The following is a 14,404-nucleotide window of genomic DNA, read 5'->3' as shown; positions in this document are numbered from 1 at the left end:
GCAGTTTGTAACTGTTAGGAGGCTTGGTGGGAAAGACTGCTGGTCCTTAGTGATGGCTGTCTTGGGCGAGGGTGGAAAACGTGGGAAGCATGGGTTTGATATCCCTAGACTAGATGGTGTCCGAGTTTCCCCCTCGTTTGCAATTTATAGAGCACGCCTGCCTACTGCCAAATTTCTGGCTGGATTCCTCCTCCTAGTTCTGCCTGGAGCCCCAGTCTGTACCTCTCCAGAACTCTCTAGTGATTGCCCAGACATCTGAGGTGGAGCCCCTGAAAGTGACCCCCATTTGCAGCGATGTGGTGCCCCAAGTCACCTGCCTATCTGACAGACACGGCCCCACACCTTGCCAGGACTGCTGGAACCTTACCCAAGCTCCTCAAACCCAGCCTAAAGGAACTAGGCCCCCAAAACGACCTTATCTCTCTGAGAACCCCCAGACAGATTCACGGCTAGGGCCAAGTATGACAGCCCTGGGTACCAGTGTCACTGGAGATTGGTGGCAGCAGTCCATTCCAGGGCCACACAGAACTTGGTCACCTCTGTCGGTCACCTAGATTCTTGCTGAGGGTTGGAAGCCTTTGTTGTCTTCCCAGGCCAGTCCCTCGAGCGGGATTTTGAGCCTCAGCCCGTGTTGGCTAGAGCTGCATCCCCAGAGGCCAGAGAAAGAAAGAACTTTGCAGACGTCTTCCTGCTTAGGAGTGCACATTCAGGCAGGTGTCCTTAGTGTTCAGGGACAGTGCGGATTTGGCTAAACTGCTAACAGTCATATTTAAAATAAAATTCTTTCTTAAATTGGGGGTATGATCTTTCTGTACTCCAAATGCAGTCGTCTGTATACAAATTCCTTAGTGAGGGACAGCTAAGGGCCAGAGTTAGGTTGCAGGGTAAAAGTGCATGTTTATCTTGAAAAATGAGACCCCCGTCACCTACCTGAACTCACCCTGACATCAGGCAGAGCCGTCTGAAACAGATCGGTGTTACCACAGAGAGAAGTTCCTCTGGTGGTTGACCTGGATTACATCCTTTTTCTTCAAATCCTAGAGGCTCATGGCAGGGCACCCAAGTACAGCTTGGTTTACTGCCCCCCCATCCTCCCGAATTCTAACTCACGCCCGGGTCCAGTCCTACACCTGAAGTCTTGTCAGATTTACAAAGTGTTACTTTACATAATGCTTTAAACTGCTTCAAAAAAAAAAAAAAAGTTCAAAACATTAATTTGCTAGAGCAAACTTGAGATAAGCAGCAAATCTTTGATTAAAGTTGAATGAATGAATCAATCAATCAGCCATTGAATAAATACCTTCCATTTTACAGCTGACAGAACTAGGTTAATCCCAGGTCAGTTGCCAAATATTTTCGGAGCCTCAGCTATGTGCCAGGGCCTATGAAGGAGGAAGTGATCCAGAGGAATAAGGTGGAATCTGAGGGAGTGTAGTTTCAACATTGATATCACTGGGATTTTAGACACTGGGTTGAATAAGATTATATATACATATGTTTGGTCACTTTCTAGAACTGTGCCATCCATTAGGACACCCCCTCGCCACATGTGGCTATTTAAATTTCAGTGTAAACTCAATAAATTTAACCACCGAGTTCTTCAGTCCAGGAGCTGTCTTTTAGCTGCTCACGGCCACACATGGCCAGAAGCTGCCGCACTGATTGGCACAGAGGGTGGGCGCTTCCATCCTTGCGGAAAGTTCCCGGGTCAGTTCTGCCGAGAAGGACACACGGATGCCCTAACGAACCTGTGCGTTCCATCTTCCCTGGGAGTTCGTGCTTTAAACACTAGGGCATCGTCTCCCCCGATTCTAAAGCAGTGGTTCTCAAATTGGAGGACACCTCAGAATCACCTGGCAGGCTTGCTAAAACCCAGATTCCTGAGGCCCGAGAACTTGCATTTCTGGCAAGCGGCTGGGTGATGCCCATGCCCCTGGTCCAGGGGCCACTTTAAGAACCACCAGCCTGCAGAGACAGAGCCAGAGCCAGAGACAGCTCTAGCTGTCAGGGTATCTTGGAAATACCTAAGGATTGGGGCAGCTGGTATTGTCTGAGACGCACTCATCTCTGTCACCCACAGAGGTTAGGACTCTCGTCGGGTTCTTATCTCAGGAGGACGCGTTGGCTTGAAGCCCCCTCCTGAGACAAAAAGTGGCCCCAAATATTTCCCTTCTGTGGCATCTCCAAATCATTTTGTCTTTGACCCTCCCAAGAGTGATCACGACGGGAGAAGCGTATGAACAAAAAAGTCTTTGAAGTCCTTCCCTGAACGGCAGTGATAGGAAGGGAGGAGGATGGAGAAGAGGCCAGGAGACCCCCAACTCAGCTCATCAGCCTGCTTCCTCACGCCGGCGTCAGTGAGGACCTGCTCTGTGCTGGGCACTGAGGAATTCAGCCTTTAGCGAAAGGCACTGAAGAGCCAGTATTTCAGGTTTAAGCAGGACAGCAGCAGGGCCCGGAGTCTGGGATCATCTAACAGTGTACTATAGGCGGGTTCTCCCTGGTGTTGGAAAGCAGTACTTTGCTGAGCCCTCCTTCTTGGTCCTCCCAAGCCTGTGTGCCTTCTGTCTCCTGCCCCCTCTCTAGCAGGCCTCTACCTGTCCTGGGCCTGGCCTCCACCCTCCCACCCTCCCTAGCCAAATTTCGCCTCTCTAGTATTTAATGAAGGATCTGTCAGGTCTCCTTTGAAAGTGCGGCTTGAGGCATATGGGCGATGGAGACCCTACATCTTCTAGGCCTGTCTAGTTGAGAAGAAAGATGAAAAAAAAATAAGTAGCTGTAGAAAACAGTTTGCATCCCAGACGGCGGCAGACAGCTTGCAGAGTAAGGAAGTGTTCATGTTCCAAAGTACTTTTCCCCCTTCTCAGCATCTAGATCTTTTTGTGGTTTCTGTGGTGGCCCAAGGGCCAATTAGGACCTCCAGAGGGTCTGAGCACTGAAGAGAAGGATTACGCAGCCTCCCATCCTCCAATCAAGACGGAAAACCTAAAATAAGCCTAAGGACATCCCATAGGATTCTGGTTGCCCCTCCCCCCCCCAACTACTTTGTTGTTTCTTCATCAGGTAGTGCGGAAAGCATGTCATTGTTCTAGCTGTCCCTGGGTGCATGGGTGCAGAGCGAGAGCACCTGCTTAGCCCTATAGGTACCCCAGCACCTAGAGAGGGAGGCTGGAATTGGGGTGGGAGGGAGCCAAACAGATCAGAGGGTGGAAACTGGCAAAGCTACACCAGTGCAAGTTCTTGGTGTCTGCGCTTTACCATATGATGCTCTTCTAGCTGGAAACAGCTAGCTTTGCACAAACAGTCTGCAGTGGGGTTTTTGTCCCCAGCGGGCTGTGTTGTCACACCCTGGGACCCAGCTCAGAAACATCCGTTTGTGGCCAGCAGGTCCATAAAGGTAATCATGATCATGGGACTGTACCTGTGTCCATTTCCTTCTAGGACGTGGGGTTAGACCTTTTCTCCCGCCTGCCTAATTACTTTGCCTTCTTTTTTTCTTTTTTAAGCTGAACCGCTATTCCCTGAAAACAGTGAAAATGCTTACAAGCAAAAAAAAAAAAAAAAAACAAAAAAAAACAAAAACAAAAACAAAAAACCAACCAGGAAGGCCAACCAGAGGGCCGTTTTCTGGCCCCGGGTGTGGCCAGGACAACAGGGAGAGAAGTGACCTTCGAGGGGCCCCGGGGAAGGGGTCGCTGGCAGATGAAGTGCGGGCAGCAGACAGCCAAGCTTTGCAGCGGGCCTGGAGCCATAGGCATTAGGCTTCTCCACAGTGTTTACCTCCAGGGACGAACTTTAGTTTATCTTGGAAGCCTCAGGGTAAAGTACTTCCCCTCCTCCTTGCCAAAGCTCGCTAGAGTTCTCCCTCTCTCTCTTCCTCTCTCTCCCCACAGCCCCCACTGCTTTAAGAAGGCTCTGATTCTCTTTGGTCATTTTCTCCCAATCGGACCCAATCCCAGGTCTTGGAAGTTTGTGGAAAGCAGGAGGGCAACAGTCGTGTTTGTAATTCAAATGTTGTTGTGCGGTAAACATTAATTATGTCAGCCCACATTCAGTTACAAATGAGGACTCCATTAAGGGCCCTTATCGGCAAGTGACATTTGGCAGATGGATGGTTTTAGTAACAAAAAAGAGGAGGGTTTTTTTAGCCTCAGCTGGTAAACTACAAAATGTTAAATACTGTTTCACTCTATTTACCTCCTTTATTCCAGGATGAGAAAAGAATAGAACAGAGGGAATGTTCCATTCACTCACTCATTCAACAAATATTTATCAAGACCTTCCTAAGTACCTGCCTCCGTTGAACCCAAGCACATTGAAAGATTCCCTTTAGAACCCCGGTTCAGTTTGAAATGAAACATGAAAGTGAGCGTCTGTGTTCGTTCTCTGGGAGATTCCTTTTCCGTAACTAGCCTCCGAGGGTTGCATTAATTAAGACAAATGATATTTTTAAAGACAGGGTGCACAAGGAACATCTTCGTGGGAATATTAGCAAACCAAACAGTAGTAGAGCCCTTATTCTCTTCATAGACAAAACCCACAAAAGGCTGAGAAAGAACGTCCTACAAACGTGGTGCTAGACCCAAGACTGACAGCGGTATAATTAGAGGCCGCCTTTGGTCCACCCTAGAAAGCACGCCCGGAGCTGACCAGCTGATCACAGGGGTGATTTAGGGGCCTGGCCCGTGCCTTCCTGAGGGAAATGATAATGCCTAGGAAGGGCAGCCTCTAGCAGACACGGTGTCCGGCACTGGATGCACGTTTAGTCACTGCTCCTCAGGGAACATACTTGTATTCAGATCAGAGACACGGAAATGCCCTCAGATGGGAGCTGGGGGAGTACAGAGCGCTGGGATTTCATAGAGAACCTGCAGAGATGCCCCCAACTAAACTTCCCTAGAGGGAAATAAGAAAGGGGGGGAGCACTTGTTCCAGAGTCAGAGCTCTGTGCCTCCTCTGCCTCGGTCTCCCTGCAGATGGAAGCCTCGGTTGACTTTGTGGGCACGGGGATGGTGGGCGGTGCACGATACGGTGAGGGAGGGAGAGCGCCTGGGCCCCTGCTCCCTGGGCCTCTTCGTCATTCCTGAGTCACTTCCAAAGAATTCCAGGGCAAGCCGTCACTGCCCACTCTGGTCCCTGTTTTCAGAGGACCCGCGGTCTTGCCTTTTATCAGTGCGCAGCTGATCACCCGGCCCCACACCCACTTCCCTTTATGGCCAGCGCCGTGGAAGTCTATTGCACAGTGGAAGCCAACCTGTTTCACAAGCCCCTTTGTGTTCGCCCTCAAAGAGAAGGCTTTGGAGTCTGTGACCATGAAGTTTGGGTTTGGCTCTGCTCCCCCAGCCAGCCCCCAGTTTACATACCCGTGTACCCCTGAGAGCACAAATACAACCAGTCAGGGAACAGACCGGCTACCAAGGGCCACACTTGGAGGGAGCCTGTTGTACTGGGGAGGGCAGACCCCCGCAGCTCAGCACCAAGGTTCACTAGAGCTGTTTCTTTGTCTTTTTCAAGGCCATGGGTGGGCAGAGAATGACAGTGAATGGGGTTTGGGGTCGAGGCAGGAAGGGTTTGTTGAATGTGCGCCCACCAGGGGCAGAGGAAGCAAACCATTGAACCCCGTTCCAAAAGGAATTTTGATTTAGGAGAGCACTCACAGGGACTCAGAACTCCAACTTGAAGATTTTTGTCTCCATCCTCTCGGGAAACCATGTGGCTGCAATGGCCTTGGCTTTGTTTGCCAACAAAATGATGGGTGGATGCCATGGACAAGTGTTTCCCGACCTGAGCAGAGGTGGCGGTGGTTGAGATCTCTGCCCCACTCCCCCAGCCCCTTGGTTGGAATGATGTAAAAATGATCGATAGATGTTTTGAGAGGCTTTAAAAACGCATGTATTTGCAACGGGCCACTAGGAAGACATTGGTTAGCCTTGCCCCACCTAATATTAACGTGTCCCCCTAATCAGAGCAAGGCGACAGGAGACACGGCTTCCCTTCAGCTCTGCACACACACGCAGTACGGTAGGTGGGCTGGTCTCCATTTTTGTATATGGAAGAAAAGAAAGAATGCCGCAGACACACCCAGGTATCCTCTGGTGTCGCCTGGAGCTGGGATTGTGGCATTGTGAGCCCAGGAAGTTGCTTCCCTCTGGAGAACCATACCCCCCAGATACCCCTATCTATCTCCCAGATTTCTGGTATTTCCTGTATTCATAGATCGACAGATCTTTGCCTAAAAGACCGGAAGCAGACAGGTCTTCCGGATACAATTAAACCACATACGTGCACAGCTTCTACAGTGATGGGGAGGGAAATGAGAAAACACAGTGAAAAGGAGCAGAAAAGGCACAGTTTGTGTGAGCAGATTGGAACTCGGAGACCATCTTTAGATCCCAGTTTACCAATCACTTCTTCCAGGAAGCCTTCCCTGACTTCTCTAAGGCTGACTTGGGTCTTCCTCCTCGGGGTCCCCCACAGCTCTCCACCCAAGGTGACCTTCAGAAGCTGTCCTCCTGTTTTGTGCTGTCTGCCTCCCTGGCCAGACTCCAGCTGAGGGCCCTCGAGCACACACTGCACCTCTCATCACATAGCGGGTCCCAGGGACAGCAGACTGCTCTGGGTTGGGGGGGGCGGTGGGGGGCGAGGCTGAGCCCAGGCCTTTGAGCCCGTGAACTGAGTGCTCTGTGTTTACCCCACAAGGAAGGTGGGTTCCACCACAGCCCCCGGACTAATCCAAGTCTTCCTGTTCCAGTTCACCTTATCTTGATGAAGAGAGCAATTTGTTTTACATCTTTTGTAGGAGCCCAGGCAGTTGCGGCCCATCAAGTAGAACCGTGTGGGGGTGGTGGTTTTCTGATTACAATCCATTAAGGCTAAGCTGTGATTTCTAAAGCTCTTTCATTTGTGACATGAGCCAAACCCACACCCAATTTCCTCTCGCATAGAAGGCAGCATGCTACTCTTATGAAAATGATTTTTTTAATTATGTTATTTTAAGCAGAAGCATAACTGAAAATGCAGATTGAGCAAAACAGAATACTCCAGTTGGCACACAAAAAAAGAGGGCTTTTGAGAAAGGCAAGCAAGAGCCCACATTGGGGCCTGGATCATTTTAACCATTTCCAGCCTGGTTTCCTGGTGAAGTTCGCTTTTTCCCAGCTCTGTTCAACACAACAGCAGAAGGGCTACTGGGCCCTGGCTTCCCCGATTGCCCTCCCCTGATCTGAGCCCTCACTGACATCCCGTCTCTTGCCAGGGCATGTCTCAGCCTTGTCCGCCCCCCTCCCCCCACCCCGACCCTGGTTGTTATCACTGCGGCCCATAATCTGTTCAGAACCTTTGGGTACGAGACAGGTCCTGAACAGCAGGCGGGCTGCTCCCAGTACCTCATGCTCAAGACCTCAGAGTGCCCCAAGGCCCTGAGAATCTAATAGCGCCCCCTTTCCTGGTCCTTTTCCATCAGCACACAGCCGAGAAGTCGAACCTTCCCCTTCTGCCCTTTCCAGTTCCCCAGGGGCACTCACTGTCAAGACAGAGACTGTCTGTTTGTCCCTAATGGAAACGAACTTTTTTTAAAGGTCCTGAGACCCCCAATAAATGGCGGATAGAGTTTCTCCTCCCATCAAGCCCTGTCTCTGCCCAGTAGCGTCAGCATTCGAATTGGCACCCGGCAGTCCGCTGTTACCTGTTTGAGTCCACGTGGGGCAGCATCCCTTCCAAGAGAAGGGGCTGGTATGTGTGAATATCCCCGTGGAGGCCTGTTAAGGAATCTTTTCATCCGTAGGAGGAGTGATGTCACTCACTGGAAGGTGGCCATGAGCAGGAGTGAGTGTATAATTCCTCCACCCAAGGCCTGGCATGTGACCGCCACAAGGCATTTAACCGGGATGTCTTGCCAGAACCCCAAACTGAGAATGGCCCCAAACAGAGCTCTCCGTGCCTCCACCATGAGCACGCTCCCCTGTGTGTGACCCCAGTGTTCCCCACCTGAGTACAAGGACTGTTGTCTGCCACCCCCATAGCTCCCAGGACGTGGCCCAGCGGTGAGCTTTCCACTTAGTTGGGGCATGATGCCCGTGCTGCCTTTGGGAAGGCCTTCCCTGAGCCGACTGGGGTTACGTTTACTTGAACTAAAATGTAGACGTATCAGGTTATTTACAGACAGGCTTAAAAGGGATCAGAGGGACTTGGCAGCAACCCTGCCCTCACGGGGATGCGTGCGTCAAGTCTTGGTTATTTGGTAATCATGGAAGGCTGTAAATGAGTCGATGGCCTTCTGGAACCCACGAGACACTGCCCCAGGATCCGAAAGCCGGCCCCTGGGCCTCCGCAGTCTGCACCCACCAGAGCCCTACTTGATACGCTCCAGCTGCCTGACATGCTGAACTCAGAAACGGGCACGCGTCTGCCCCGAACGATAGGAGCAAAAGTCACCACTCTGTCTGTGGGGTGATGAGAAAGCCTGCCCCTGTTGTCGCTGCACAGCCCACACTGTCGAGGAATACACATCAGAGATTAAAAGAGAGGCTCCTTCCCTCTGATCCTCCTCGGCGTGGGCGCCACAGGCCCCTGCAGGACCTTGGAAGCCCCAGCCTGGTTTTCTGAACAATTCTGAATTATTGAAACTGCCTTGTCGCCTGCTGAGTTCTGTTTTAGCAGTAGTGCGCCCCAACCCCCCTTCTCTGAACGTTCCCACAGACGAGGGGCTTAAAAGATCCTCATTACCTGAAATAGGACCGTGGTTACAAATTTGCAGCCTCTGTGCGGGCCAGTGCTGGCTGGGGTAGATAACACAGCGGGTTAGGGAGCTCTCAGGTCCCTGACCAAGGACCCCCAGGAGCCACTTGGAGGTCAGGAGCAAGGGATCCAGGCAGAGCATCCCAGAGGAGGGAGAAAGGGGGAGGGGAAGCAGAATCCTAATAGGCCTGTGGTTCACAAATCAGTGCCAGAAAACAGCAACCTCGGGTGGCTTTTAGTAAGCCTGCCTTTGTACACGTGGGCTCCCGCTGATGCGTGTGATGACCCTTTACTGCAGTGGCATCAAGCACTTTCTATATTCTCCTCCTGGGATGCAAAGGAAAATGAACGTTCCCTTCAGGAATTTGCATTCAAGCAGAAAACACGGAAGCACGTAATGATGGGACACCGGGGTTTGCCCAGTGGTAGACGCAAGTATGAGTAGCTTCCAGACACACATCCTAGCTCAGACCCTTCCTCACGATTCCTTGGTTGCCATCTGGATGTCCCAGGGGCGCGTCAGGCTGAACACATTCAAGGTCACACATGCACAGTCCTACCCCTGTTTGTCATCTCAAGGAATGGCCTCCCCACGGGGCCCCTCTTGGTACTTCCCTCTCCTTCCCCTCCTTATTTCACACTCACTCCCTGTCACTTGGCCTCCCTAAGGAAGGCCTCTCAGGTCCAACCCACTGTCCCCACCTTGATACCAGCTCCTGTCACCTCTCATCTCAGCCCCTGATCAGGGTCCCCTACCTGCTCGGGGCCCCTCCAGTGTGTTCTTTCACAGATTGGTCAAGAGACACCATGGCCCTTTCCTCGCCCCCCCCCCCAACAAGTGCATGCCCCCATGTGCATACGTGCACGCCCGCACACACACACGCATGCACACATGCACACACACACACTTAAACATGTTACCATCTCTCCACAGCTCTCTGTTGCGTTTATGATCAAACCAGTACTTGGCAAAGTTGGGGGTGGTGCATCACACCCGCCCCTCCAGCCACACTTGCTTCCTTTTTTGACTTTGATACATTTTTTTAAATTATCATACAGACCAACTGGCCTTTTTTTCCTTTCAATAGACAGCTCTATGAGCCCTAACACATGTTCTCATCTCCTTTTAATACCTGGCTACACCATGCTCCTTCTTGCCCCTTCGTGACAACCTCTCCGTCTGCCAGCCTGCAGGGGACCAGGTCACTCTGCTCAGCTCCCGCAGAGCTCAGCTCCGATCTCCCTTCCTCAGAGATGTCTCCTCTGCCCACTTCAACTGGGTCATATTTTGTGCCCTCGTGGCACAAACTTTTCCTGCACAGCTGTTGCGTGGTGAGGTAGATTGACTAGTGTGGCTCTTGATCTAACTCCTGGCTGGTGAACCCCCCCACACCCCAGGAGGGGCACGTGTGGATTTGTACTTGCCGTCCTATCCCCTGTAGTGCTTGCCACTTAGTAGTAGGTGCTCAGCAAACACTTCCATGTGAGTAAATGGGCAGGGAGGTGCTCAGCAAACACTTCCGTGCCTGAGTAACTGGGCAGGGAGTTGCCTGCATGGGAATGAGCAGCCCTGTAGTCGGGACTTGGGGGAGGCAGCTTAGTGTGGTAGGCAAGCCAGTCTCCACATCAGACAGACTCACTCTGAATCCCTCCCTTAGCTCTTTTTGTAGAATTTAACATCCTCTGACCTTCTTGGCTCACTTCCTGAGCATAAATCCTAACAGCCTGTAGACAGGAGTAAATGAGCTAAACTGCATGGTAGTCTCAGTCTTAGTAGGTGCCTGCATCTCGCCTTTGTGGGTGAGGGGAGGCCCTGCTCCAGACAGAGGGACTCAATGCTGCTCCAGACCCTAATACATCCTCGGTGAAAACCCGCAAAGCCAGACAAGTTCTCGTTCTGCTCGGGGACCGTGGCCCTTCCTGCCGCTCCGCCGATTGAACGCTGCTGTCTGAATGCCTCCTGCTTGCCGCGGGGTGCAGGCGCTGTGGAATGTGCAGACCCCAGTCCCGGAAGCCCTGGCGGTCCACGGTGGAACAGTCAGGACGCAAACAAAAGCCGCGATGCTGAGCGTGGGTCCCGGGCTGCGTTTAGTACCTAGTACCGTCCTTGGGAGTAGGGAGCAGCCAGCCCCCCGGAGGTGGGGGGGTCTTGTCTGGGTGGCCGGGCCAGCTTGGGACGGAGCCCTCCGCCTCCCCCTAGCGCCTCGCTGGCCAGGAGAGCCGAAGCCCTCACTCGGGGGTCCCCAGGGCCGGTGCAGGGGTTTCTGCGGTCGTGGCAATGCGGTGGGCGCTGCGTGAACGGGAGCCCCGGGTGCTTACGTCCTGGGGCGGGGAGGAGCGGGCGTACTGAGAAAGCTGGGGGGTCTTGGAGAGGGCGCACTTCTCCCTCCCCGGGGCTTGTCTCCAGACAAGCCGAGGCGAGAACCCAGACTGGCAGGCGGTGGCAGGGCGGGGCGGGCAAGGCCTGCGGCGCCAGGGAACGCTGCCCCTGTGTCCCTCTGACCACAGCCTTTCTCTGCTTCCCCCCTCTTCTCCACCCGCGCACAGGAGCCTTTCTCCTGGGAGGGATCCTCTACTCGTGGCAGTTCCCCCACTTCAACGCGCTGAGCTGGGGCCTCCGCGAAGACTACTCCCGCGGCGGCTACTGCATGATGTCGGTCACGCACCCGGCCCTGTGCCGGCGCGTCGCGCTGCGCCACTGCCTGGCCCTGATCGCACTGTCCGCCGCAGCGCCCGCACTCCAGGTCACCACGTGGGCCTTCCCGGTCATCTCCCTCCCCATCAACCTGTACATTTCCTACCTCGGCTTCCGGTTCTACGCCGACGCGGACCGGAAGAGCTCCCGGAAGCTGTTCTTCTGCAGCCTGTGGCACCTGCCCTTGCTCCTGCTACTCCTGCTCACCTGCAAGCGGCCCCCGGGCGCGGGCGGGGCCGCGGGGGAGCCTCAGGGTTGAGACCCCCGGGGGCGCGCGGGGGAAAAAAAAAAAAAAAGGGAGAAAAAACGCGGACAGGGAGACGTACTCTTTTCTGCCCCCTTTGCGGTGAGACAAGACTGTTGGTAATTCTGGAGCTCCAGAAGGGAAATTGCTGGGTTTTCGTACGAGATCGTACAGAGATTTGGTGCTCAGTGAACACCGGACGATTTTTTTTTTTTCATGATAACGTCCGAAATGCTCCCCAAATAAATAGGTTGGCTCAGGTGATGAATACAAAGAGAATCTTGTTCTCTTGAAGGGTCTTTATGTATTTCTTCCTCCAACACCCGTGCTGTTTTTCTTCTTCCTCCTGTGGATGTACAAGGGCACCTCTTCCTTCTCCTGCCACACACACACACACACTCTCTCCCCACCTGGCCAGCCGAGATGGCCAGATGCCCAGGGAGCACTGGGACTGCGTCTGTGGTCCTGCGTCCTCAGGTGTCTGGAGGGCCGCGTCCCAGGGAAGATGTGCTCACCGCCGGCCCTCCCTGTGAGTGAGCTGGGGGCCCCGGCTCCGGCTTTCTCACGTGTATTCTCAACCGCACATCCCCCCAAACAATAACAGAATACCAAGGATGCGCTGCTGCCCGACTCCGGAAGGGAGAATTCCAAACGGTTGCCTAGGGGATCTTGGACAGGACTGCCAGCCCCGGGCCCACCCCCATTACGAAGCGGAATCAAAGGCATCTTTATAGTTGGCTTGAAATACAGGAGGTGTCTGAAGCGTTTCCTTCTGGGAGGGTGCGCTAGACTTCCCACCAGCAGTCCGTCTGCCTCTGACCCCTTACTGTCCCCCTCTGGCCTCTGCTGCCCACCGGAGCAGGGAAATCCGGAAAAAAGGTGAGCTGGCCTAGCCAGCCACAGAGCTCACGTCCTTGTCCCTTTAGTAAAAAACCACATTTCTCTCCAGGTACCTTCTGAATCCAGAAAGTATCCCCATATGTCCAATGGCCGTAAGAGCCAGAGGCTTGGGCTGGACTCCTCTTGGGGATTCGTCCAGTTCTGGGAGTTGTGTGAGTTCACCTGTAGCCAGGTGTGGCCTCAGTCACCTGTGGTTCCTTCCATCCATCCCTCACATGCACCACTAGTCCACTGTCAAATCCCACTTCCTGGAAGGTCTTGATGCTTAACAGGGTGTTTGCTTTACTCCGTCTCCTGGGGCGCTGCTGCCCCGGAGGAATTCATTTTGGGGAGTTTAAGCAACATTCAGACGGTCCCTGCGATGTGCCTGTTCTCAGACATTTCTAAAGCATCAGATACCGTCTGACCCCTGTTTCTACTTATCTGCAATATTACCTCTTGGCTGTATCCCCGTTCTTGACTGTGGGGAACACGGCGTAGGAATGTGTGCAAAGAACATCAACACCTTGTTGCAGCCTTCAGATGTGTAAAATGCCTCCATTCTCTTTTGCTGCCGCAATAAACCGGTATGTAAGGACACACGCGCGTGTGAGGTACTTTCTTTAATCACCTTGTATGATGACTCACTTTTATGAGCTAGCAAATGATTAGAACGTATCAGTATTTCTGTGTCAAGGCGGTAGAAGTGAACACACTGGGGGGAGGTTTTTGTTAGTTTTTTGTGTTTTGTTTTGGTGTGTTTTGTTTTGTTTTGTTTTTAAGTAGGGGAGAGAGACAGCAGACTTCCTGCCCAGCACAGATCCTAACTCGGGGCTCGATCTCAACACCTTGACCTGAGCTGATATCAAGAGTCAGACGCTTAACCAACTGAGCCGCTCAGGAGCCCCCAAACTTGATTTTTAATACTTGTACACTCCAAAGACTAATGAGCCATAATTATTAAGCATCGTGATTATTAAGAAGAAAAGCCATGACCCACCTGCCCTCACCCTCCCTTCGGTTTGGAATCCCCCAGTCGCTTCTTTTCTTCCAAACCAGCACAGAAATCATCCTTAGTGCCTCGTAGGCCTGTCATTTGCCTGCTCGGAAAATACCGACGACTTATACCGTCCCCGTCTGGCAAATGAAGTTGCAGCTTTTCAGTGCTCAGACCCAGTTTTCTCTCCGGGGATCTCCGATGTGAAGCCGCCTTGGGGATTTCCCGCCATGCCTCAGACCTCCCTGCGGACACCCTGTTCTCAGATGACCCCTCCACCTCCCCAAACCCCTGCCCGGTAGGTCCCAGTGTGGAACGTGGATTTCAGGCTCCAGGGACCGCCACCCTCCAGGCCCCAAGATGTTGCTCGCTCCCCTGGAGTCCTGGGGCACCTTGTTTCTCCACACCTGACCTTGACCACCTTTCCTAAGGACTCCGTGCTCATCAGCATTATCGAGGTGGGTGAAGCCTGTTCTTTAATGGTGGGAAGTCTTGCCAACACGACAGCTCCCTTCAGGTGTCACTTAGATGCATGCAGCACGGCCTCAGGGTCCCCAAAGTTAAGTAAAATTTAAAAAAAAAAAAAAAGTCTCTGTGTTTGCTTTCCCTGGTCCTTCCCAAGTGTAGGACCCTTCTCCCCAGGAACACTTCCCACCCCGCTCCTGGATTAGTGGACAGGAGCACAGTGTGGGACGTGATCTCTGGACTAATCAGTTTTTACTCGGGTCCTTCAGGCCACTCGGCTGCAAGTGCAGGACTAGGCCCCTGGGGGCCCTGATGGGGTAGGGGCTACAGAAGCAGGAGGAGGGCCTGGAGATAAGAAACAGGGTTGCACCGGGAGGCTGGTTATTCT

The 14,404-nt window shown here is 52.9% G+C and overlaps 1 protein-coding gene across 2 annotated transcripts in view; it reads left to right on the top strand.

The window, feature by feature from the left end:
• Positions 1-13,149, top strand: part of LOC125087019 (protoheme IX farnesyltransferase, mitochondrial) — a 131,913-nt gene extending 118,764 nt beyond the window's left edge. For both annotated transcript variants that reach the window (XM_047706842.1, XM_047706843.1), the window contains exon 7: positions 11,284-13,149. In XM_047706842.1, the coding sequence (XP_047562798.1) occupies positions 11,284-11,690 (407 nt within the window). In that variant the 3' untranslated portion in view covers positions 11,691-13,149. The remainder of the gene's footprint in view (positions 1-11,283) is intronic.
• The last annotated feature ends 1,255 nt before the right edge of the window (positions 13,150-14,404 follow it).

The sequence above is a fragment of the Lutra lutra genome, chromosome 16, assembly GCF_902655055.1.
Source record: "Lutra lutra chromosome 16, mLutLut1.2, whole genome shotgun sequence".
Lineage (NCBI taxonomy): Eukaryota > Metazoa > Chordata > Mammalia > Carnivora > Mustelidae > Lutra > Lutra lutra.
Note: the sequence above shows the minus strand (reverse complement) of the source record. Positions and strands in the feature narration are given on the sequence as shown.